Source organism: Nerophis lumbriciformis, linkage group LG29 (genome assembly GCF_033978685.3).
Source record: "Nerophis lumbriciformis linkage group LG29, RoL_Nlum_v2.1, whole genome shotgun sequence".
Taxonomy (NCBI): Eukaryota; Metazoa; Chordata; class Actinopteri; order Syngnathiformes; family Syngnathidae; genus Nerophis; species Nerophis lumbriciformis.
The window spans coordinates 23,980,137-24,006,380 of record NC_084576.2 but is presented as its reverse complement, the minus strand read 5'-3'; the positions used below and the strand labels follow the sequence as shown (position 1 = coordinate 24,006,380).

The following is a 26,244-nucleotide window of genomic DNA, read 5'->3' as shown; positions in this document are numbered from 1 at the left end:
TTAGTCCAAACGCACGTACTCTTAATAGATACACCTACAAAATACTGCAAATACAAAATATACATTTTACTAAATACTACAACTGTCTTTACACAACACACACAAAATACTGCAAATACAAAATAATATTGCAAAATACTAAAACTGTGTCTTTACACAACACTCAAAAAATTCTGCAAATACAAAATAATATTACAAAATACTACAACTGTGTCTTTGCACAACACTCACAAAATACTGCAAATACAAAATAATATTTGCAAAATACTAATACTAAAACTGTGTCTTTACACAACACTCAAAAAATTCTGCAAATACAAAATATTAATATTACAAAATACTACAACTGTGTCCTTGCACAACACTCACAAAATACTGCAAATACAAAATATTTGCAAAATACTAATACTAAAACTGTGTCTTTACACAACACTCAAAAAATTCTGCAAATACAAAATATTAATATTACAAAATACTACAACTGTGTCTTTGCACAACACTCACAAAATACTGCAAATACAAAATAATATTGCAAAATACTAAAACTGTGTCTTTACACAACACTCAAAAAATACTGCAAATACAAAATATAAATTTTACTAAATACTACAACTGTCTTTACACAACACTCACAAAATACTGCAAATACAAAATAATATTGCAAAATACTAAAACTGTGTCTTTATACAACACTCAAAAAATACTGCAAATACAAAATATTAATTTTACTAAATACAACTGTCTTTACACAACACTCACAAAATACTGCAAATACAAAATAATATTGCAAAATACTAAAACTGTGTCTTTACACAACACTCAAAAAATTCTGCAAATACAAAATATTAATATTACAAAATACTACAACTGTGTCTTTTCACAACACTCACAAAATACTGCAAATACAAAATAATATTGCAAAATACTAAAACTGTGTCTTTACACAACACTCAAAAAATACTGCAAATACAAAATATTAATTTTACTAAATACTACAACTGTCTTTACACAACACTCACAAAATACTGCAAATACAAAATAATATTGCAAAATACTAAAACGGTGTCTTTACACAACACTCAAAAAATTCTGCAAATACAAAATATTAATATTACAAAATACTACAACTGTCTTTACACAACACTCAAAAAATTCTGCAAATACAAAATATTAATATTACAAAATACTACAACTGTGTCTTTGCACAACACTCACAAAATGCTGCAAATACAAAATAATATTGCAAAATACTAAAACTGTGTCTTTACACAACACTCAAAAAATACTGCAAATACAAAATATAAATTTTACTAAATACTACAACTGTCTTTACACAACACTAACAAAATACTGCAACTACAACATAATATTACAAAATACTGCAACTGTGGCTTTACACAACACTCACAAAATACTGCAAATACAAAATAATATTACAAAATACTAAAACCGTGTCTTTACACAACACTCAAAAAATTCTCCAAATACAAAATAATATTACAAAATACTGCAACTGTCTTTACACAACACTCCCAAAATACTGCTACTACAAAATATTACAAAATACTGCAACTGTGTCTTTATACAGCATTTAGAAAATATTGCAACTACAAAATAATATTACTAAATACTGCAACTGTGTCTTTATATAACACTTACAAAATACTGCAACTACAAATAATATTACAAAATACTGCAACTGTGTCTTTATACAACACTCACAAAATATTGCAACTACAAAATATTACAAAATACTGCAACTGTGTCTTTATACAACACTCAGAAAATATTGCAACTACAAAATAATATTACTAAATACTGCAACTGTGTCTTTATATAACACTTACAAAATACTGAAACTGTGTCTTTACACAACACTCACAAAATACTGCAACTATAAAATATTACTAAATACTGCAACTGTGTCTTTATACAACACTCACAAAATACTGCAACTACAAAATATTACAAAATACTGCAACTGTGTCTTTATACAACACTCAGAAAATATTGCAACTACAAAATAATATTACTAAATACTGCAACTGTGTCTTTATACAACACTTACAAAATACTGCAACTACAAAATAATATTACAAAATACTGCAACTGTGTCTTTATACAACACTCACAAAATACTGCAACTACAAAATATTAAAAAATACTACAACTGTCTTTGTACAACACTTTCAAAGTAATGCAACTATAAAATACTAAATACAAAATACTACAACATTAAACTACACTTACAAAGTACTGCTTCTACAAAATACTAATAATATGAAATACTACAGCTATGTCTTTAAACGAAACTTTAAAAAATACTGTAACTACAAAATACTAATATTACAAAATACTACAGCTACACTTACAAAGTACTGCTAATACAAAATACTATAAGAAAATATTACAACTACATCACCACACAACACTTACAAAATACTGCAACTACAAAGTACTAATATTACAAAATACTACAGCTATGTTTTTAAACAACACTCACAAAATACTGCAACTACAAAGTACTATTACTATATTTTCAACCACACTTACAAAATACTACAACCACAAAGTACTTAAATTACAAAATACTTCAGCTCCATCTATAAACAACACTTACAAAGTACTGCAAGTACAAAATACTAATATTACAAAATACTACAGCCACGTATTTAAGCAACACTTAGAAAATACTATAACCAAAAAATACTGAAATTAAAAAGTACTACAACTATATCTTTAAACAACACTTACAAAATACTGCAGCTACAAAATATTGCATCTACATATAAACATAATATAATACATAAATATGATATAATACATATACATCATTTAATACATAAATATAATATAATGCATATATATAATACATAAATATAATATAATACATATATATAATATAATATAATACATAAATATAACATAATACATATATATATATATATATATATATATATAAGATACATAAATATAATATAAAACATATATCTAATATAATACATATATATAATATAATGCTTATATATAATGTAATGCATATGTATAATATAATACATGAATATAATATAATACATATTTATAATATAATACATAAATATAATATAATACACAAATATTATATAATGCATGTATATATAATACAATGCATATATATAATATAATGCATGTATATAATATAATGCACATACATAATATAATACATATAAATATAATATAATACATAAATATAATATAATGCATATATATATAATACATAAATATAATATAATTCATAAATATAATATAATGCTTATATATAATATAATGCATATATATAATATAATACATTAATATAATATCCATCCATCCATCCATCCATTTTCTACCGCTTATTCCCTTTGGGGTCGCGGGGGGCGCTGGAGCCTATCTCAGCTACAATCGGGCGGAAGGCGGGGTACACCCTGGACAAGTCGCCACCTCATCACAGGGCCAACACAGATAGACAGACAACATTCACACTCACATCTACACACTAGGGCCAATTTAGTATAATATAATACATATATAATATAATACATACATAATATAATGCACATGTATAATATAATACATATAAGTATAATATAATATAATGCATATATATATAATACATATTCTTTCAATGAAAATTTACAAAAATATTTTGTAAATATGAAGTTTTTTACTCCATAAAAATACTTGTTGGACTATTGACTTATGTTTTCAAACGTTAAAAAAAGTATTTTTTTCTTTTCATACTGGCTTGAAATACTTTGTGTACTTAAGAGTTTTGAAACTTTTGCAATTTTTGTTGTACTCTTCATCCTTCCTTCCAACACTTGCATGTTATCAGAAGTACAAATGGACGCTGAACAGTTCTTGTCGGTTCAGGCCGTGGTCTCCATGACAACGCAGCGAGAAGCAGCGACAACATCCCCCCCCAACCCCCCCGCGACCGTTGCCATGGTAACCGCCTCACAGGTGACTTCCTTGTCGTGCAGGCGTTCTCGTGGTGGCCCGAGCTGATGGCCGAGCACGCCGAGAGCTTCCTGTCCCTGTACCGGGCGGACGTGGACCCGGTCCTGCGGGTCCAGGCCCTGGACTCGTGGAACAGCTTCCCGCTCTTCCAGCTCCTCAACGGCTTCCTGAGGACCGAGCGTGAGTCACAGCTCCTCCTCTTCTGTCGGCCACACCCACGTTAGGAACCCACTCCACACTTAGGGCCCGGTTCTTCAATTGAATAGACTGCAAAGACAAGATACTTAACGTTCTAACTGGAAAACTTTTGTTAGTTTTTGCAAATATTAGCTCATTTGGAATTTGATGCCTGAAGCCTGCTTCAAAAAAGCTGGCACAAGTGGCAAAAAGGACTGAGAAAGTTGAGGAATGCTCATCAAACACTTATTTGGAACATCCCACAGGTGAACAGGCTAATTGGGAACAGGTGGGTGCCATGATTGGGTATAAAAGTAGATTCCATGAAATGCTCAGTCATTCACAAACAAGGATGGGGCGAGGGTCACCACTTTGTCAACAAATGCGTGAGCAAATTGTCGAACAGTTTAAGAACAACATTTCTCAACCAGCTATTGCAAGGAATTTAGGGATTTCACCATCTACGGTCCGTAATATCATCAAAAGGTTCAGAGAATTTTGAGAAATCACTGCACGTAAGCGATGATATTACGGACCTTCAATCCCTCAGGCAGTACTGCATCAAAAAGCGACATCAGTCTGTAAAGGATATCACCACATGGGCTCAGGAACACTTCAGAAAACCACTGTCAATAACGTCAGTAACGTTGGTTGGTTCGTTGGTTGGTTCGTTCGTTGGTTCGTTCGTTGGTTGGTCCATTCGTTGGTTGGTTGGTTGGTTGGTTGGTTGGTTGGTTCGTTGGTTGGTTCGTTGGTTGGTTCGTTGGTTGGTTTGTTCGTTCGTTGGTTCGTTCGTACGTTGGTTCGTTGGTTGGTTGGTTCGTTCGTTGGTTCGTTCGTTGGTTTGTTCGTTGGTTGGTTGGTTCGTTGGTTGGTTGGTTCGTTGGTTGGTTCGTTCGTTCGTTGGTTGGTTCGTTCGTTGGTTGGTTGGTTTGTTGGTTGGTTCGCTGGTTGGTTCGTTGGTTCGTTGGTTTGTTGGTTCTTTGGTTCGTTCGTTGGTTCGTTCGTTGGTTTGTTCGTTCGTTGGTTCATTAGTTTGTTCGTTCGTTGGTTCGTTTGTTGGTTAGTTGGTTGGTTCGTTCGTTGGTTCGTTCATTGGTTCGTTCGTTGGTTCGTTCTTTGGTTCGTTCGTTGGTTCGTTCGTTGGTTCGATCGTTTGTTCGTTGGTTGGTTGGTTGGTTGGTTGGTTCGTTGGTTGGTTTGTTGGTTGGTTCGTTGGTTGGTTTTTTGGGTCGTTCGTTGGTTCGTTCGTTGGTTCGTTTGTTGGTTCATTCGTTGGTTCGTTCGTTGGTTCGTTTGTTGGTTGATTCGTTGGTTCGTTCATTGGTTCGTTGGTTGGTTGGTTGGTTGGTTGGTTCGTTCGTTCGTTCATTGGTTGGTTGGTTGGTTGGGTCGGGTCGGGTCCAGTATTCCCTCTCAGGGAATTAAAGTCACTGGTCAATCCCAAGTTCTTTAGATGACATATATGCTGAGTAAGAAGGACCATCAAGACAGAATAGGAATATTATCAAGTTTTACTGACGCTTTAGGAGACCAGTCCAATTGTCCTTTCATATCGACATCTCGAAGTGGTCTAACATTCAAACGGGAAGAGACAACTTATTGAATACGAAAGCAGCCCCCCACCCTGTCCAGAAAGGAATACAGCCTCATTGTTCTAATACAGATAGGTAAAAAAAAGGAGTACTCCAACTCCCACATTCCAATGCCTAAGACAAAACACAGACATCTGCAGACAAAGAGAGGGAAGCATACAGAGTACAAATGGAAAAATACTATCTGATTTAAACATGACTATGAATAAAGAAAGAACTCTTAAACATATATGCATTCTCCACACTATCTATCTATCTTTTTTTTTTTTTTAGCTAATTGTGCATGTTTAACTTAAAAACCATGGATTTGGATACTTGACGCGATCTTAGAAGTATGCTAACACATCCCATGTCATCAAGCTAGCGTTAACATGCTAACATTTTAACCTAGCGTTTTAGCTAATTGTGCATGTTTCACCTAAAAATCATGGATTTGGATACTTGACGCCATCTTAGAAGTATGCTAACTCATCCTATGTCATCAAGCTAACGTTAGTATGCTAACATTTTATGCCAGTGTTTTCGCTAATTGTGTATGTTTAACCTAAAAACCATGGATTTGGATACTTGACGCCATCTTAGAAGTATGCTAACTCATCCCATGTCATCAAGCTAACGTTAGCATGCTAGCATTTTATGCTAGCGTCTTAGCTAATTGTGCATGTTTAAACCTAAAAACCATGGATTTGGATACTTGACGCCATCTTAGAAGTATGCTAACTCGTCCTATTTCATCAAGCTGATGTTAGCATGCTAACATTTTATGCTAGCATTTTAGCTAATTGTGCCGTTTTAACCTAAAAATCATGGATTTGGATATTTGACGCCATCTTAGAAGTACGCCAACTCGTCCTATTTCATCAATCTTACGTTGGCTTGATAACATTTTATGCTAGCGTTTTAGCTAATTGTGCATGTTTAACCTAAAAATCATGGATTTGGATACTTGACGCCATCTTAGAAGTACGCTAACTCGTCCTATGTTATCAATCTTATGTTAGCATGCTAACATTTTATGCTAGCATTTTAGCTAATTGTGCATGTTTAACTTAAAAATCATGGATTTGGATACTTGACGCCATCTTAGAAGTATGCTAACTCATCCTATGTCATCAAGCTAACGTTAGCATGCTAACATTTTATGCTCGCATCTTAGCTAATTGTGCATGTTTAAACCTAAAAACCATGGATTTGGATACTTGACGCCATATTAGAAGTATGCTAACTTGTCCTATTTCATCAAGCTGATGTTAGCATGCTAACATTTTATGCTAGCGTTTTAGCTAATCGTGCATGTTTAAACCTAAAAACCATGGATTTGGATACTTGACGCCATCTTAGAAGTACGCTAACTCGTCCTATGTTATCAATCTTACGTTAGCATGATAACATTTTATGCTAGTGTTTTAGCTAATTGTGTATGTTTAACCTAAAAATCATCGGTTTGGATACTTGACGCCATCTTAGAAGTATGCTAACTTATCCCATGTCATCAAGCTAACGTTAACATGCTAACATTTTATGCTAGCGTTTTAGCTAATTGTGCATGTTTAAACCTAAAAACCATGGATTTGGATACTTGATGCCATCTTAGAAGTACGCCAACTTGTCCTATGTTATCAAGCTGATGTTAGCATGCTAACATTTTATGCTAGCGTTTTAGCTAATTGTGTATCTTTAAACCTAAAAACCATGGATTTGGATACTTGACACCATCTTAGAAGTATGCTCACAAGCGTCACTTGAAAAGGAGTGGATGATTAGTGAGTTGTTCGCCTGGCACTAACAGAACGGGTGTTTAGTTGTCCCCTGGCGAGTCTCAAGGTCCAAACGTGGAAGACGGCGACGTGTCTCAGCGCGAGAAAGACGTCTCATTGTTCCCGCCGGGCTTTGTCTTGGCGAGAAGCGAGGCTTTTATTCCTTGCCGCGATGCCAAAGAAGCTGCTCAAGGGCAATTTGTGAGACAAAGGAGGCATCACTTTATGACGCGAGCAAACACGCTAATGCGATGTTGTTAACGCCGCGTCGTGTGGTCGGTCACATGACAAGGTGGCGATGATGCAACCCTTGACAAGACGGCTGCTTTTCAATCACACGTTCGGATCCACTGGCGGCAACTTCTCCCTCCCAAATGCTCACTTGTTTGTGGCGGCGCCTGCGAGGGAGGTGTGTCTCCTGAGGGCCGAGAAGGCTCCTGTTCATAATCCCAACCATCATCCAAGTAATGAAGCCCACAGAGACCTGCAGTCTGCTCTTGGTCCCGACTTACACGCTACTGTTGCCGCTGATTTATCTCAAGCACCCGTGGGGGCGTCGTCCAATAGCATCACAGCATTTTAGCCATTTACTGAATCTTTTTAGCTACCTAAAAATGATTATTATTAGCCAGTGTGCGAAAGTTAGCATGCAAACTTTTTTGCTCGCTTTATAGCTAATATTGTACAAACCCCGTTTCCATATGAGTTGGGAAATTGTGTTAGATGTAAATATAAACGGAATACAATGATTTGCAAATCATTTTCAACCCATATTCAATTGAATGCACTACAACTTTATTTTCACCACTGTGTTACATGCCCTTTCCTTTTAACAACACTCAGTAAACGTTTGGGAACTGAGGAGACACATTTTTTAAGCTTCTCAGGTGGAATTCTTTCCCATTCTTGCTTGATGTACAGCTTAAGTTGTTCAACAGTCCGTTGTGGTATTTTAGGCTTCATAATGCGCCACACATTTTCAATGGGAGACAGGTCTGGACTACAGGCAGGCCAGTCTAGTACCCGCACTCTTTTACTATGAAGCCACGCTGTTGTAACACATGGCTTGGCATTGTCTTGCTGAAATAAGCAGGGGCGTCCATGGTAACGTTGCTTGGATGGCAACATATGTTGCTCCAAAACCTGTATGTACCTTTCAGCATTAATGGCGCCTTCACAGATGTGTAAGTTACCCATTTCTTGGGCACTAATACACCCCCATACCATCACAGATGCTGGCTTTTCAACTTTGCGCCTATACCAATCCGGATGGTTCTTTTCCTCCTTGGTCCGGAGGACACGACGTCCACAGTTTCCAAAAACAATTTGAAATGTGGACTCGTCAGACCACAGAACACTTTTCCACTTTGTATCAGTCCATCTTAGATGAGCTCAGGCCCAGCGAAGCCGACGGCGTTTCTGGGTGTTGTTGATAAACAGTTTTCGCCTTGCATAGGAGAGTTTTAATTTGCACTTACAGATGTAGCGACCAACTGTAGTTACTGACAGTGGGTTTCTGAAGTGTTCCTGAGCCCATGTGGTGATATCCTTTACACACTGATGTCGCTTGTTGATGCAGTACAGCCTGAGAAATCGAAGGTCACGGGCTTAGCTGCTTACGTGCAGTGATTTCTCCAGATTCTCTGAACCCTTTGATGATATTACGGACCGCAGATGGTGAAATCCCTAAATTCCTTGCAATAGCTGGTTGAGAAAGGTTTTTCTTAAACTGTTCAACAATTTGCTCACGCATTTGTTGACAAAGTGGTGAACCTCGCCCCATCCTTGTTTGTGAATGACTGAGCATTTCATGGAATCTACTTTTATACCCAATCATGGCACCCACCTGTTCCCAATTAGCCTGTTCACCTGTGGGATGTTCCAAATAAGTGTTTGATGAGCATTCCTCAACTTTATCAGTATTTATTGCCACCTTTCCCAACTACTTTGTCACGTGTTGCTGGCATCAAATTCTAAAATTAATGATTATTTGCAACAACAACAAAAAAAAGTTTATCAGTTTGAACATCAAATATGTTGTCTTTGTAGCATATTCAATTGAATATGGGTTGAAAATGATTTGCAAATCATTGTATTCCGTTTATATTTACATCTAACACAATTTCCCAACTCATATGGAAACGGGCTTTGTATGTTTAACCCTAAAAATCGTGATTTTTGATACATGGTGCCATTTTGGAAGTATGTTAACGTCTCTTATATTAGCATGTCAACGTTTTATGCTAGCTATTTAGCTAGTTTTGTATGGTTACACCTAAATATTTCTTCTTATTCTGTCACGTGCTAACATGCTAATGTTTATGCTAGCTTTTTGGCTAATTTTTGTATGATTTAACTAGGGGTGTAACGGTACACAAAAGTTTTGGTTTGGTACGTACCTCGGTTTAGAGGTCACGGTTCGGTTCATTTTCGGTACAGTAAGAAAACAACAAAATATAAATTTTTTGGTTATTTATTTACCAAATTTGCAAAATCTTCCACCAAAAATATTTTTCTTAGTGGAATATTTGATGTGACGTAATGGGAACCTTGGATAGGTCAATAATTCATAATAGCATTGATTTTGATTCAATATTATGTTTTGAGCAATGACAGTTTGAGAGAAAAAAAAACAGCTTTGTTTTATTAGTCAACATTGCAACTTTTACTAAATTATATTTAACCTTTAAGCTTTTTTATTTTACTTTTGTTATGTTTTTGTTTATTTTAATAGTATTTTTAGAATGTACCGTGGGCCTTTAAAACATTAGCTGTGGGCCGCAAATGGCCTCCGGGGCACACCTTTGACACCCCTGCTATAGATAATAAAACATTAAATGTGATAAATCTATGGATAAAAAGCAGAGCCTGGCGACGCATGCACGTTTATCATAACTCTCTCTCTCTCTCTCTGTCTCTGCCCCTCCCTCACCAATGCTGCTGTGCACACAATTTGTTTTGTTTTTAACCCCTTCTTAACCCTGAACGTACATTGAAAATACACACAACCCTAACTCAAAATGCCGGACATTTGAGGCATTTAAGAAACTCCGCCCTGACACCTCCGCAAAAGAGGAAATGTCCGGTGAAAAGAGCACGTATGGTCAGTCTATTGTAGCCCGTTAGCTGCTAGCATGCCATGTGTTGTGCCTCGGTGTGCATTGTTTACACAACGCGCGTTACGCTACTTAATATGTCCGTGTGGAAACTCGTTTGGTACACCCCCGAACCGAACCGAAACCTCCGTACCGAAACGGTTCAATACAAATACACGTACCGTTACACCCGTAGTTTTAACCTAAAAATTATGTTATTTGATACTTGGTGCCATCTTGGAAGTATGCCACCGTTTCTTATATTAGCATGCTGACATTTTATGCTAGCTTTTCATCTAATTTTGCGTGTCAACACCTAAAATGTAGGGCCAGAGAAAAATGCACAATATCTGGATAAGTTATAGAATATATGACTCTTTAGTTTGGAACGTTAGTTTGTAATGTTAGCCGGCTAGCACCGCTAGCTAACGTTAGGCTAAAATACTAAATAATAATACTAAAATACTAAAGCTTCAAAACGGGCCTACATTAGCATGGTAAGGTTTTATGCTAGCTTTTGTAGCTGTTTTTGTATGTTTAAACGTAAAATTCATTATTGGCGATGCTTGGTGCTGTCGAGCAACTGTGCGAAAGTTAGCATGCTAACTTTCATTGCTGGCTTTATAGCTAATTGTGTATGTGAAACCCTAAAAATCATGATTTTTGAAACTTGCCGCCATCTCGAAAGTATGTTAATGTCGCTTACGGTAGCATGCCAAGGTTTTATGCTACCTATTTGTATGGTTACACCTACAAATAGTGCATTTTGGTATTTCTTCTTATTCTGTCACGTGCTAACATGCTAATGTTTTATGCTAGCGTTGTAGCTAATTTTGTATGTTTTATGCTAGCTTTTTAGCTAATTTTGTATGTTTTAACCTAAAAATCATGTTTTTTGATACTTGGTGCCATCTTGGAAGTATGCCACCGTTTCTTATATTAGCATGCTAACATTTTATGCTAACTTTTCATCTAATTTTACGTGTCAACACCTAAAATGTAGGGCCAGAGAAAAATGCACAATATATGGATAAGTTATAGAATATATGACACTTTAGTTTGGAACGTTAGTTTGTAATGTTAGCCGGCTATCCACGCTAGCTAACGTTAGGCTAGAATACTGAATAATAATACTAAAAAATACTAAAGCTTTTAAACGGGCCTCGCAAAATGTGTCAATGCATTATAACCACCATTGCTTCACGTTTAGGTAAACATTTAAATAAACATTCAGACCTGCACTAGGAGTTAAAAGGTGACAGGTAATATAGTTAACAAGACAGCATACAGCTGCTTGGCTTCTTGAAAATGATTAAAGCAGTCCAAACCGCCCACGTAATGTCAAATAATGCAAGTGAATTGACTGAATTTTGTAACAAATTCCCACTTTTCCATTTCCATTCATTTATTTTTATTAATAGTTATTTTGAATATACTTATTTTTATAAAATGACTTTCATTAGTTTATTTATTTTTATGAAAAGTTACCTTGATTAATTAATCATACATTAATTTTTTTTGAAAAGTTACTTTTATTTGTTTTCATGAGAAGTTTTATTATTGAAGTTGCTTTGATTGATTGATTTTTTTAAAGTTACTTTTTAAAATTCAACTATTTTTATAATTTTTTTTTTATTTATTTTTTATTGATTTATTTAATTTGATGAAAAGTTACCTTGATTAATATTTCATTCATTTATTTTTATGAAGTCACTTTTATTTATTTATTTTTATAAAAAGCTACTTTTATTTAATTATTCATTTTATGAAAATTATTTTATTAATTATTAATTAATTGTCATGAAAGTTACTTTTAATATTTGTAATTATTTTTATGAATTTATTTTTATTAGGTTACTTTTATTATTTATTTTATTTTTAAGAAAAGTTGTTTTGATCAAATCACTTATTTTAATTAAGCTACTTTTATCATTGTATTTATTTATTTTTATGAAAAGCTATAGTATTAATTAATTAGTTAATCATATCTTACTTGTATTAATTAGCCATCAAACTAGTCAGGCCTGATTTGATAACTAAACTATAGAACTTGTTCTATCTTGGTTTTCATGTCCTCCCATTGGCTCCGCCCACCCTACAGCCCACCTGTGCAACGGGCCCTTCCACAAACACCTGCAGGAGCTGTTTGTCCCCCTGGTGGTGCGCTACATCGACCTGATGGAGTCGTCCATCGCGCAGTCCGTCCATCGAGGCTTCGAGCACGAGACCTGGCAGTCGGTCAAGTAAGAATCCTCCCCCTGCCCGTCTAGTCAGCGATCCTTGCACCTTGACACCTGAGACTCGGTCTTTATATATGAACCATCAAGACAAAACACGCTAAGACTTCTGGGTAATGGAGTTGCTCCACAAATACCAACACCCAAACACAATCGCTACACTGTAAAAAAAATTTAAAAAAATCAGTCGCCACAATTTTACCGTAGAAATAACAGTAGTATAATTTTTCAATTGGCAGTAATACCATGCGAAAACCGCAGTTGTAAAGTTTTGCCGAATGAGCTCTCAGGTTTTTTTTTAACCATAAAAAATGTTTTGTACTGGAAAATCGTTTTTTGTGTCATAAAACTGTTTTGATACCATAAAAGATATATTTTTTTAACAGTGTAATTTGTCACACAAAATTTGCCCTTTTTTCTCTCCCCAAGTTTTACCATAAAATAATTGTTTTTTTATACCATAAAATGTTTGGTTTTTTTTACAGTGTAATTTGTTCATTTGTTGTGCAAAATTAGCAAAAATTTGCCACCAATACTCAAAAACCACCATAGATTTTACAGTAATTTTTGGCGACTCAGCTAAAATTTGCTAAATTCAACATTAAAATGTTGAAAAATACTGTAAATTTTACTGTTAAGTTTTGGTGACTAAGCTGTCAGTTTTTTCATCATAAAAACATTTTTTGTGCTGCATTTTTTGTGTTTATTGTACCATAAATTATTTATTTTTTTGTACCATTAAATAATTTTCTATACCAAAAAATATTTTTTACAATGTAATTTGTTCGTGTGTTATGCAACAATTGTATAAAATTGTTTTGTACACCGTAAAATATTTTTAATACTATAAAATTATTTTTATACTGTAAAATTTTGTTTTTAATGTAAAATACTTTTTTTACAGTGTGATTTGTTCATTTGTTGTGCAAAATTTACCGCTTTTTTCTCTCGCAAAATTTTTTTTGTCTAGTATCATAAAATAATACCATAAAATGTTTTTCTTTTACAGTGTCATTTGTCCATTTGTTATGCAAAATTAGCGAAATTCACTATTAAAATGTAAAAAAAAAAAAAAAAAGTGTAGATTTTACTGTAAAATTTTGGTGACTAAGCGGTCAGCTTTTTCACCATTTTAATTAGTTTTTTTTGTAGTGTAGAAACGTTTTTTGTACCATTAAATTGTTTTGTTTTTGCACCGTAATATAATTTTCTGCACTGAAAATATTTTTTACTGTGAAATTTGTTCATCCGTTATGCAAAATATTCTGCTTTTTTTCCACCGAAAATTTGGAGGTTTTTTAATACTATAAAATAATTGTTTTGTATACCGTAAATAATTTTTTCTACTGTAAAATTGTTTTTTTATACCGTAAAATCTATTTTATTTTTTTTTACATTGTGATTTGTTCATTTGTTGTGCAAAATTTTGCCACCAATACTCATGTAAAAACCACAATAGATTTTACAGTATTTTTTTAGCGACTGAGCTGTCTTTTTTTACATTAAAAATTGCTTTAATATGAAAATCGTTTTTTTGTTATAGAGAACTTTTTTATGCCGTCAAATTGTTTTCATAATCGTAATTGTTTAGTTTTTTTACCATAAAATCGTTTTCTATTCCGTAAAATCGTTATTTTCAGTGTAATTTGTTCATCTGTTATGCAAAATGTTCCGCTTTTTTATAGAAAAATTTGAGGTTTTTAATACCATAAAATAATTGTTTTGTATACTGCAAAATATTTTTTATACTGTAAAATTATTTTCATACTGTAAAATTGTTTTGTTTTTATAGTAAAATATTTTTTTACACCGTAGAATCGATTTTTTTTTACAGTGTCATTTGTTCATTTGTGATGCAGAATTAGCAAAATTTTCCACCAATACTCATGTAAAAAACCAACATAGATTTTAGAGTATTTTTTAGCGACTGAGCTGTCATTTTATTTTACCGTAAAAAGTTTTATCATTAAAATTGTTTTTTTTTGTCGTAGATAACCTTTTTATACCGTGTAATTGTGTTTATAACTGTAATTGTTTAGTTTTTTACCACAAAATAATTTTCTATTCCGTAAAATTGTTTTTTACATTGTAATTTGTTATGCAACATTTGTGAATTTCGCCAATAATACACATGTAAAAAAACGCAACTGAGCTGACAGCATAAATAGTTTTTTATACTGTAAAATCCTTTATTTTTCCCGTGTAATTTTTTTTACTGTAAAAAAAAATTCTGATGCCGTAAAATAGTTTCTTTGCAGTACAATTTGTTACGGTAATTTATTACGCAAAATGTGATGCTTTTTTCACAATTTTTTTAATACCATAAAATAATTGTTTTGTCTTCTGTAAAATTGGTTTTTGTACGGTAAACATTTTTTTTTTTTACACCGTAGAATGTAGCTAGTTTTTTTTTTAACCATAAAAACGTTTTTCATAGCGTTAAATCAATTTTTGCAAAATTAGCTCAATTTCCTGCTAATAGACATTGGGGTTGCGTGGCGTTGTTGCGTGTGATGCTACATGCTAGCTGATATGCCATACTTGCCAACCCTCCCGAATTTTCCGGGAGACTCCCGAAATTCAGCGCCTCTCCCAAAAACCTCCCGGGACAAATTTTCTCCCGAAAATCTCTCAAAATTCAGGCGGACTCAGGTCCTCCACAATAAGCTTACCTGCCCAATCACGTTATAACTATAGAATGATGGAGGGCGAGTTCTTGGTTTTTATGTGGGTTTATTGTTAGGCAGTTTCATTAACGTCCTCCCAGCACGGCAACAACACACAACAACAGCAGTCACGTTTTCATCTACTGTAAAGCAGTTCGCCTGCCGTAAACAGCAATGTTGTGACATTCTTAAACAGGACAATACTGCCATCTAGTGCATTTGATGAAAGCACTTTTGTGCGTGCCACACAGCAATGCATCATCAGCGAGGGTGTTCAGCATGGTTCGAAAAATAGTGACAGAGAATAGAACAAGGATGGACAATTCAACCCTTAACTCAACAATGAGTAGATGAGTGTTATGTGTGTGTATATGTGTAAATAAATGAACACTGAAATTCAAGTATTTATTTTATATATATATATATATATATATATATATATATATATATATATAGCTAGAATTCACTGAGCGTCAAGTATTTCTTATATACTGTATGTGTATATATATATATATATATATATATATATATATATGAAATACTTGACTTGGTGAATTCTAGCTGTAAATATACTCCTCCCATTTTAGCCACGCCCCCAACCACGCCCCGTCCCACCCCGACCACGCCCACCCTCCTCCCCCCACCTCCCGAAATCGGAGGTCTCAAGGTTGGCAAGTATGTGATATGCTAACTCTTTAAAGAGAAAGCTGAAAACCCAGTCCTGCTTCGGTGTGCACATATCATTTTACTTGATAACTTTCACTAAACGGACAATTGTATACTGAATATTAAATATGTGATAAAAAATATCTATGTGTTTATTAGGGGTGTAACGGTACACAAAAATTTCGGTTCGGTACGTACCTCGGTTTAGAGGTCACGGTTCGGTTCATTTTCGGTACAGTAAGAAAACAACAAAATATAAATTTTTAGGTTATTTATTTACCAAATTTGTACACAATGGCTTTATCCTTTTAACATTGGGAACACTATAATAATTCTGCCCACGTTAATCCACATTAAACTGCCTCAAGTTGTTGCTCAGATTAAATAAAATGAAAAAATTCTTCTACATATGAAAAGTGCAACATTAAACAGTTTCAAGTCAACTCATCATGCTTAATTTATTACAGCATTTGGGAAGCCTGTAGTTGATTTTTATTATGTAAATATTATATTTTTATGATAGCAGGGACCCTGCCATTCAAAACTAGGCTGCTGCATTACTAATGATTAATGTAACTATACCTGGAAAAAATAGTACAATAGCAATAGGAGAGACTATTCATCCCTCAACACCAAGGAGTTCATGTACCGTATTTTCCGCACTATAAGGCGCACCGGATTATTATCCGCACCTTCAATGAATTGCATATTTCATAACTTTGTCCACCAATAAGCCGCCCCGGATTATAAGCCGCGCCTACGCTGCGCTAAAGGGAATGTCAAAAAAACAGTCAGATAGTTCAGTCAAACTTTAATAATATATTGAAAACCAGCGTTCTAACAACTCTGTCCCAAAATGTACGCAAATGTGCAATCACAAACAGTAAAATTCAAAATGGTGTAGAGCAATAGCAACATAATGTTGCTCGAACGTTAATGTCACAACACACAAAATAAACATAGCGCTCACCTTCTGAAGTTATTCTTCATTCGTAAATCCTTCGAATTCTTCGTCTTCGGTGTCCGAATTGAAAAGTTGCGCAAGCGTGGGATCCAAAATGGCCGGTTCCGTCTCGTCGAAGTCATCGGAGTCAGTGTCGCTGTTGTTGTCCAGTAGTTCTGTGAATCCTGCCTTCCGGAAAGCTCGGACCACAGTTGTGACCGAAATATCTGCCCAGGCATTTACGATCCACTGGCAAATGTTGGCGTATGTCGTCCGGCGCTGTCTGCCTGTTTTAGTGAAGGTGTGTTCGCCTTCGGTCATCCATTGTTCCCACGCCGTTCGCAGTCGTGATTTGAATGCCCTGTTGACACCAATATCCAGCGGTTGGAGTTCTTTGGTTAATCCACCCGGAATGACGGCGAGTGTTGTATTTGTGTGCTTCACTTGTTTTTTGACACCATCTGTGATGTGGGCGCGCATAGAGTCGTATATCAACATGGACGGAGCTGTGTGAAAAAAGCCACCCGGCCTCTTCGCGTAAACTTCCCTTAACCACTCGCTCATCTTTTCTTCATCCATCCATCCCTTCGAGTTAGCTTTTATGATGACGCCGGCTGGAAAGGTCTCTTTTGGCAAGGTCTTCATTTTGAATATCACCATGGGTGGAAGTTTCTGGCCATTAGCATGGCAAGCTAGAACCACAGTGAAGGACGACTTCTCATTCCCTGTGGTGCGAATATTCACCGTACGTGCATTTTGTAGTCTGGTCTTTACAAATGTAAACACACAAAGGAAATGAAACGAAATATCCGCGCGCTTCTTTTTCTTCCGGGGGCGGGTGGTAGCTTACAGTAGAAGAAGAAGCGCTTCCTGTTCTATGGGGGCGGGTGCTTACCTTCGCGGTTGCTTGCGTAGAAGAAGAAGCGCTTCCTGTTCTACCGGGAAAAAAGATGGCGGCTGTTTACCGAAGTTGCGAGATCGAAACTTTATGAAAATGAATCGTAATATTAATCCATATATAAAGCGCACCGGGTTATAAGGCGCACTGTCAGCTTTTGAGAAAATTTGTGGTTTTTAGGTGCGCCTTATAGTGCGGAAAATACGGTAGGCTTAATGATGCACTTACATTATTATATCAACTATCAGAGAGAGAAACTCTTCATTTAACATAATGTCCTTTTTTGCTGCTTCAACACAGAAAAAGGTCAAGTGAAATAACAGACAGACAGGGCTTTGCTGTCCGTAACACCACAAGGTGGGTTCCAGCTTGGGTATATTGCGGTGTTGCCTCATGTCCTTAGCGTCCTTCTCGGTGCGAATGCGACATTATTGTTGCAGACTCGGTCGTCATGGAGATGGCCGCACGCGAGGAAGGTGATGACGGATCAACGATGGATCAATGATGAGTCAATAACGTCCTCTCGGTGTGACTGATGGTTTTCAGCACAGTCATTTAGTGTGAGGCGTGAGGACGAGGACAAGGACACACTACGTGCGGGGACATTGTCTCGGACACAAAAACACACAATCAACGCGCCGCCGCTGACTTTTCCGCCTTTCATCCTGAGTGGCCGCCATGTCCCTGGTCTTTGTCACCACTGTGCCTCCTCTGTCCTCTTCCCTCTGTGACCCGCATGCAGGTCTCTCACTAACAACCTCGCCGGCGTCCCCCTCCTCAAAGTCCCCAGCCTCCCCCTGTCCCTTCCGTCCATGCCCAGCTTCTCGCCACCGGCCTGGATGGGAGCGCCACGTAACCACACGTACGTACGCCGCGCTGTCCTCGCCGTCCCCCGCATGCTCGTCTGCCCAAGGACGTCTTACCTCACCCACCTGGCAGGGAGTCCATCTTGGATGATTACTATGGCGTCAAGCTAGACCTTAAAGAACTAGGAGGAAAACTTGTCTTTTTAACCTCATTGAACAAACATGAAGACTTCAGGACATGGAGTCTTTAGGACATGAAGGTTTTAGGACATGGAGTCTTTAGGACATTAAGGTTTTAGGACATGGAGTCTTTAGGACATGGAGTCTTTAGGACATTAAGGTTTTAGGACATGAAGGTTTTAGGACATGGAGTCTTTAGGACATGGAGTCTTTAGGACATTAAGGTTTTAGGACATGAAGGTTTTAGGACATGAAGACTTTAGGACTTGAAGGTTTTAGGACATGAAGGTTTTAGGACATGGAGACTTTAGAAAATGTAAAGTTTGGGACATGAAGACTTTAGGACATAGAGACTTTAGGACATGTTTTTTTCAGAGAAATTAAGACTTTAGGACTTGGAGACTTTAGGACATGGAGACTTTAGGGCATGGAGACTTTAGAACATGAATACTTTAGGGCATGGAGACTTTAGGGCATGGAGACTTTAGGGCATGGAGACTTTAGGGCATGGAGATTTTAGGACATGGAGATTTTAGGACATGAAGACTTTAGGACATGGAGAATTTAGGGCATGGAGACTTTAGGGCATGGAGATTTTAGGACATGGAGATTTTAGGACATGGAGATTTTAGGACATGAAGACTTTAGGACATGGAGACTTTAGAACATGGAGACTTTAGGGCATGGAGACTTTAGGGCATGGAGACTTTAGGGCATGGAGACTTTAGGGCATGGATATTTTAGGACATGGAGATTTTAGGACATGAAGACTTTAGGACATGGAGACTTTAGGACATGGAGACTTTAGGGCATGGAGACTTTAGGGCATGGAGACTTTAGGGCATGGAGATTTTAGGACACGAAGACTTTAGGACATGGAGACTTTTGGACATGGAGACTTTAGGACATGAAGACTTTAGGAAATATAAAGTTTAGGACATGACGATTTTAGGCCATGGAGACTTTAGGCCATGGAGATTTTAGGACATGGAGACTTTGGGGCATGAAGACTTTAGGGCATGGAGACTTTAGGGCATGGAGACTTTAGGGCATGAAGACTTTAGGCCATGGAGACTTTAGGAAATGGAAAGTTTAGGACACAGAGACTTTAGGACACGGATACTTTAGGGCATGGAAACTTTAGGACATGGAGACTTTAGGACATGAAGACTTTAGGACATGAATACTTTAGGGCATGGAGAGTTTAGGACATGGAAACTTTAGGACATGGAGATTTTAGGACATGAATAATTGAGGAAATGGAGACTTAAGGACGTGGAGCCTTTGGGGCATGGAGATTTTAGGACATGAAGACTTTAGGGCATGAAGACTTTAGGCCATGAAGACTTTAGGCCATGAAGACTTTATGCCATGGAGACTTTAGGCCATGGAGCCTTCAGGGCATGGAGACTTTAGGACATGGAGACTTTAGGACATGTAAAGTTTAGGACATGAAGACTTTAGGACATGACGACTTTAGGCCATGGAGACTTTAGGGCATGGAGATTTTAGGACATGAAGACTTTAGGAAATGGAACGTTTAGGACACGGAGACTTTAGGACATGGATACTTTAGGGCATGGAAACTTTAGGACATGGACACTTTAGGACATGGAGACTTTAGGACATGAAGACTTTAGGACATGGACACTTTAGGACATGAATACTTTAGGGCATGGAGAGTTTAGGACATGGAAACTTTAGGACATGAAGACTTTAGGAAATGGAAAGTTTAGGACATGGAGACTTTAGGACATGGATACTATAGGGCATGGAAGCTTTAGGACATGGACACTTTAGGACATGGACACTTTAGGACATGGGGACCTTCGGACATGAAGACTTTAGGACATGGAGACTTTAGGACATGAAGACTTCAGGATATGGAGAGTTTAGGACATGGAAACTTTAGGGCAGGGAGACTTTAGGGCATGTAGACTTTAGGACATGGAGACTTTAGGGCATGGAGACTTTAGGACATGCAGACTTTAGGGCATGGAGACTTTAGGGCATGGAGACTTTAGGGCATGGAGACTTTAGGACATGAAGACTTTAGGGCATGGAGAATTTAGGGCATGGAGACTTTAGGGCATGGAGACTTTAGGGCATGAAGACTTTAGGCCATGGAGACTTTAGGAAATGGAAAGTTTAGGACACAGAGACTTTAGGACACGGATACTTTAGGGCATGGAAACTTTAGGACATGGAGACTTTAGGACATGAAGACTTTAGGACATGAATACTTTAGGGCATGGAGAGTTTAGGACATGGAAACTTTAGGACATGGAGATTTTAGGACATGAATAATTGAGGAAATGGAGACTTAAGGACGTGGAGCCTTTGGGGCATGGAGATTTTAGGACATGAAGACTTTAGGGCATGAAGACTTTAGGCCATGAAGACTTTAGGCCATGGAGACTTTAGGCCATGGAGACTTCAGGGCATGGAGACTTTAGGACATGGAGACTTTAGGACATGTAAAGTTTAGGACATGAAGACTTTAGGACATGACGACTTTAGGCCATGGAGACTTTAGGGCATGGAGATTTTAGGACATGAAGACTTTAGGAAATGGAACGTTTAGGACACGGAGACTTTAGGACATGGATACTTTAGGGCATGGAAACTTTAGGACATGGACACTTTAGGACATGGAGACTTTAGGACATGAAGACTTTAGGACATGGACACTTTAGGACATGAATACTTTAGGGCATGGAGAGTTTAGGACATGGAAACTTTAGGACATGAAGACTTTAGGAAATGGAAAGTTTAGGACATGGAGACTTTAGGACATGGATACTATAGGGCATGGAAGCTTTAGGACATGGACACTTTAGGACATGGACACTTTAGGACATGGGGACCTTCGGACATGAAGACTTTAGGACATGGAGACTTTAGGACATGAACACTTCAGGATATGGAGAGTTTAGGACATGGAAACTTTAGGGCAGGGAGACTTTAGGGCATGTAGACTTTAGGACATGGAGACTTTAGGGCATGGAGACTTTAGGACATGCAGACTTTAGGGCATGGAGACTTTAGGGCATGGAGACTTTAGGGCATGGAGACTTTAGGACATGAAGACTTTAGGGCATGGAGAATTTAGGACATGGAGATTTTAGGACATGAAGACTTTAGGACATGGAGACTTTAGGGCATGGAGAATTTAGGGCATGGAGACTTTAGGGCATGGAGACTTTAGGACATGAAGACTTTAGGGCATGGAGACTTTAGGGCATGGAGACTTTAGGACATGGAGATTTTAGGACATGAAGACTTTAGGACTTGGAGACTTTAGGGCATGGAGAATTTAGGACATGGAGACTTTAGGAAATATAAAGTTTAGGACATGAAGACTTTAGGGCATGGAGACTTTAGGGCATGGAGACTTTGGGCCATGGAGACTTTAAGGCATGGAGACTTTAGGGCATGGACACTTTAGGACATGGAGATTTTAGGACATGAAGACTTTAGGCCATGGAGACTTTAGGGCATGGAGACTTTAGGGCATGGAGACTTTAGGGCATGGAGACTTTGGGCCATGGAGACTTTAGGGCATGGAGACTTTAGGGCATGGACACTTTAGGACATGGAGATTTTAGGACATGAAGACTTTAGGAAATGGATAGTTTAGGACATGGATACTTTAGGGCATGGAAACTTTAGGACATAGACACTTTAGGACATGGAGACTTTAGGACATGAAGACTTTAGAACATGGAGACTTTAGGACATGAAGACTTCAGGGCATGGAGCGTTTAGGACATGGAAACTTTAGGACATGGAGATTTTAGGACATGAAGACTTTAGGACATAAAAACTCCAGAGCATGGAGACTTTAGGACTTGGAGACTTTAGGACATGGAGACTTTAGGGCATGGAGACTTTAGGACATGGAGAGTTTAGGACATGGAGACTTTAAGACATGTTTTTTTCAGAGAAATTAAGACTTTAGGACATCAATACTTTAGGACATCAGTACTTTAGGATGACATCAATACTTTAGGACATGAAGACTTCAGATAAATGAAGACTTTAGGACATGAAGACTTTAGGGCATGGAGACTTTAGAGCATGAATACTTTAGGGCATGGAGACCTTAGGACATGAAGACTTTAGGGCATGGAGACTTTAGAGCATGGAGACTTTAGGACATAAAGACTCTAGAGCATGGAGGCTTTAGGACATAGAGACTTTAGGGCATGGAGACTTTAGGGCATGGAGACATTAGGACATGGAGACTTCAGGACATGGAGACAGGACATGAAGACTTTAGGGCATGGAGACTTTAGGACATGAAGACATTAGGGCACGGGGACTTTAGAACATGAAGACTTTAGGGCATTGAGACTTTAGGACATGGAGACTTCAGGACATGGAGACTTCAGGACATGAAGACTTTAGGGCATGGAGACTTTAGGACATTAAGACATGCAGACATTAGGGCACGGAGACTTTAGAACATGAAGACTTTAGGGCATTGAGACTTTAAGACATGGAGACTTTAGAACATGGAGACTTTAGGGCATAAAGACTTTAGGGCATGGAGACTTTAGGGCATGGAAAGTTGAGGACATGAAGACCTTTGGACATGAAGACCTTTGGACATGAAGACTTCAGGACTTGGAGAGTTTAGTACATGGAGACTTTAAGACATGATTTTTTTCAGAGAAATTAAGACTTTAGGACACAGAGACAGGAAGACTTCCGAGAATTGAAGACTTTAGGACATGAAGACTTTAGGACATGAAGACTTCAGGACATGAAGACTTCAGGACTTGGTGGGTTTAGTTCATGGAGACTTTAAGACATGTTTTTTTCAGAGAAATTAAGACTTTAGGACACAGAGACAGGAAGACTTCCGAGATTTGAAGACTTTAGGACATCAATACTTTAGGACATGGAGACATGAAGATTTCAAGACATGAAGATTTCAGGACATGAAGACTTTAGGGTATGGAGATTTTAGGACATCAAGACCGTTGGACATGAAGACGACGACTCTGGGACATGTCATAAACTTAGACGTAAAAAAAACAAACCTACAAGGACAACATAAGACAATTTGTCTTTTTAAGTTGTAGCAGCGCTTGTCTGTTTTTTGACATTAAAGTGGTCTGACGTAAAGGACCAATCTGTCTCTCAAGTCTAGGTGGGCTCAGGTAAGCATGAAGACCTCGGCGCTGCACTTGTGTCTCTTTGCATGTTTATCGTAACTTCCCGGCTTGACGTTTGTGCTTAAAGTGGACATCAGTCCAAGACATTGCACGTTTGTCCTCTCACTTCCTGTCCACGTGGACACGTTATTCCTTGACCCTGCTGTCCAACCTGTCCATGACTGCATCCTTGTCCCATCCACATCCAAATCCTTGCCGTCTACGCTGTGTTTGACAAAATCTTGTTGACACTCTAAAATCCTGGTGCTGACCCTCGTTGACTTTGTCCATGATCCTGTTCATGTCAATGTCCAACACGCAAACCCTTGTACTGACCCTCGTTGACTTTGTCCATGATCCTGTCCATGTCAGTGTCCAGCACGTAAACCCTGATACTGACCCTCGTTGACTTTGTCCATGATCCTGTCCATGTCAGTGTCCAACACGCAAACCCAGGTACTGACCCTCGTTGACTTTGTCCATGATCCTGTTAATGTCAATGTCCAACACGCCACCCCTGGTACTGACCCTTGTTGACTTTGTCCATGATCCTGTCAATGTCAATGTCCAACACGCAAACCCTGGTACTGACCCTTGTTGACTTTGTCCATGATCCTGTCAATGTCCAACACGCAAACCCTGGTACTGACCCTCGTTGACTTTGTCCATGATCCTGTCCATGTCAGTGTCCAGCACGTAAACCCTGATACTGACCCTCGTTGACTTTGTCCATGATCCTGTCCATGTCAATGTCCAACACGCAAACCCAGGTACTGACCCTCGTTGACTTTGTCCATGATCCTGTCAATGTCAATGTCCAACACGCAAACCCTGGTACTGACCCTTGTTGACTTTGTCCATGATCCTGTCCATGTCAGTGTCCAACACGCAAACCCTGGTACTGACCGTCGTTAACTTTGTCCATGATCCTGTCCATGTCAATGTCCAACACGCAAACCCTGGTACTGACCCTCGTTGACTTTGTCCATGATCCTGTCCATGTCAGTGTCCAACACGCAAACCCTGGTACTGACCCTCATTGACTTTGTCCATGATCCTGTCCATGTCAAGACATTAAGACATGAATACATTAGGACATGAAGACTTTAGGGCATGGAGACTTTAGAACATGAAGACTTTAGGACATGAAGACTTAAGAACATGGAGACTTTAGGACATGGAGACTTTAGAACATGAAGACTTTAGGACTTGAAGAATTTAAGACATGGAGACTTCAGGACGTGGAGACTTAAGGACATGACAACTTTAGGACACGGAGACTTTAGGGCACAGAGACTTTAGGACACAGAGACTAAGACACAGACTAAGACACAAGACTTTATTGCATGGAGACTTTAGGGCATGGAGACTTGAGAACATTAAGACTTTAGGACATGACGACTTAAGGACATGACTCCTTTAGGACACAGAGACTTTAGGACACAGAGATTTTAGGACACGGAGACTTTAGAACACAGAGACTTTAGGACACGGAGACTAAGACACAGACTAAGACATGGAGACTTTATGGCATAGAGACTTTAGGGCATGGAGACTTGAGAACATTGAGGCATTAGGACATGGAGACTTTAGGACATGGAGAATTTAAGATACAGAGACTAAGACACGGAGACTTTATGGCATGCAGACTTTAGAACATGGAGGTTTTAAGACATGGAGGTTTTAGGACATGGAGAATTTATGACATGGAGACTTAAGGACATGACGACTTTAGGACACGGAGACTTTAGGACATTGAGACATTAGAACATGGAGACTTTAGGGCATGGAGACTTTAGAACATGGAGGTTTTAAGCATGGATGTTTTAGGACATGGAGACTTTATGACATGGAGACTTTAGGACACAAAGACTTTAGGACATTGAGACATTAGAACATGGAGACTTTAGGACAGGAAGACTTTAGGACAGGAAGACATTAGGACATGGAGACATTAGGACATGGAGACTTTAGGACATGAAAACTTTAGGACATGAAGACTTTAGGACATGGAGCTATTAGAACATGAATACTTTGGACATGGAGCCATTAGGACATGGAGGTTTTAGGACGGGGAGACTTTA

General features: G+C 37.7%; 1 protein-coding gene across 6 annotated transcripts in view; it reads left to right on the top strand.

Annotated features, from left to right (window-relative positions):
- cadps2 (Ca++-dependent secretion activator 2) overlaps window positions 1–26,244 on the top strand; it is a 278,914-nt gene that overhangs the window by 200,828 nt on the left and 51,842 nt on the right. For 5 of the 6 annotated variants that reach the window (XM_061924692.1, XM_061924689.1, XM_061924691.1 and 2 more), the window contains exons 18-20: window positions 4,002–4,158; window positions 12,704–12,845; window positions 18,755–18,874. In XM_061924692.1, coding sequence (XP_061780676.1) covers window positions 4,002–4,158; window positions 12,704–12,845; window positions 18,755–18,874 — 419 coding nt within the window. The remainder of the gene's footprint in view (window positions 1–4,001; window positions 4,159–12,703; window positions 12,846–18,754; window positions 18,875–26,244) is intronic. The other variant, XM_061924693.1, reaches the window with a different exon arrangement.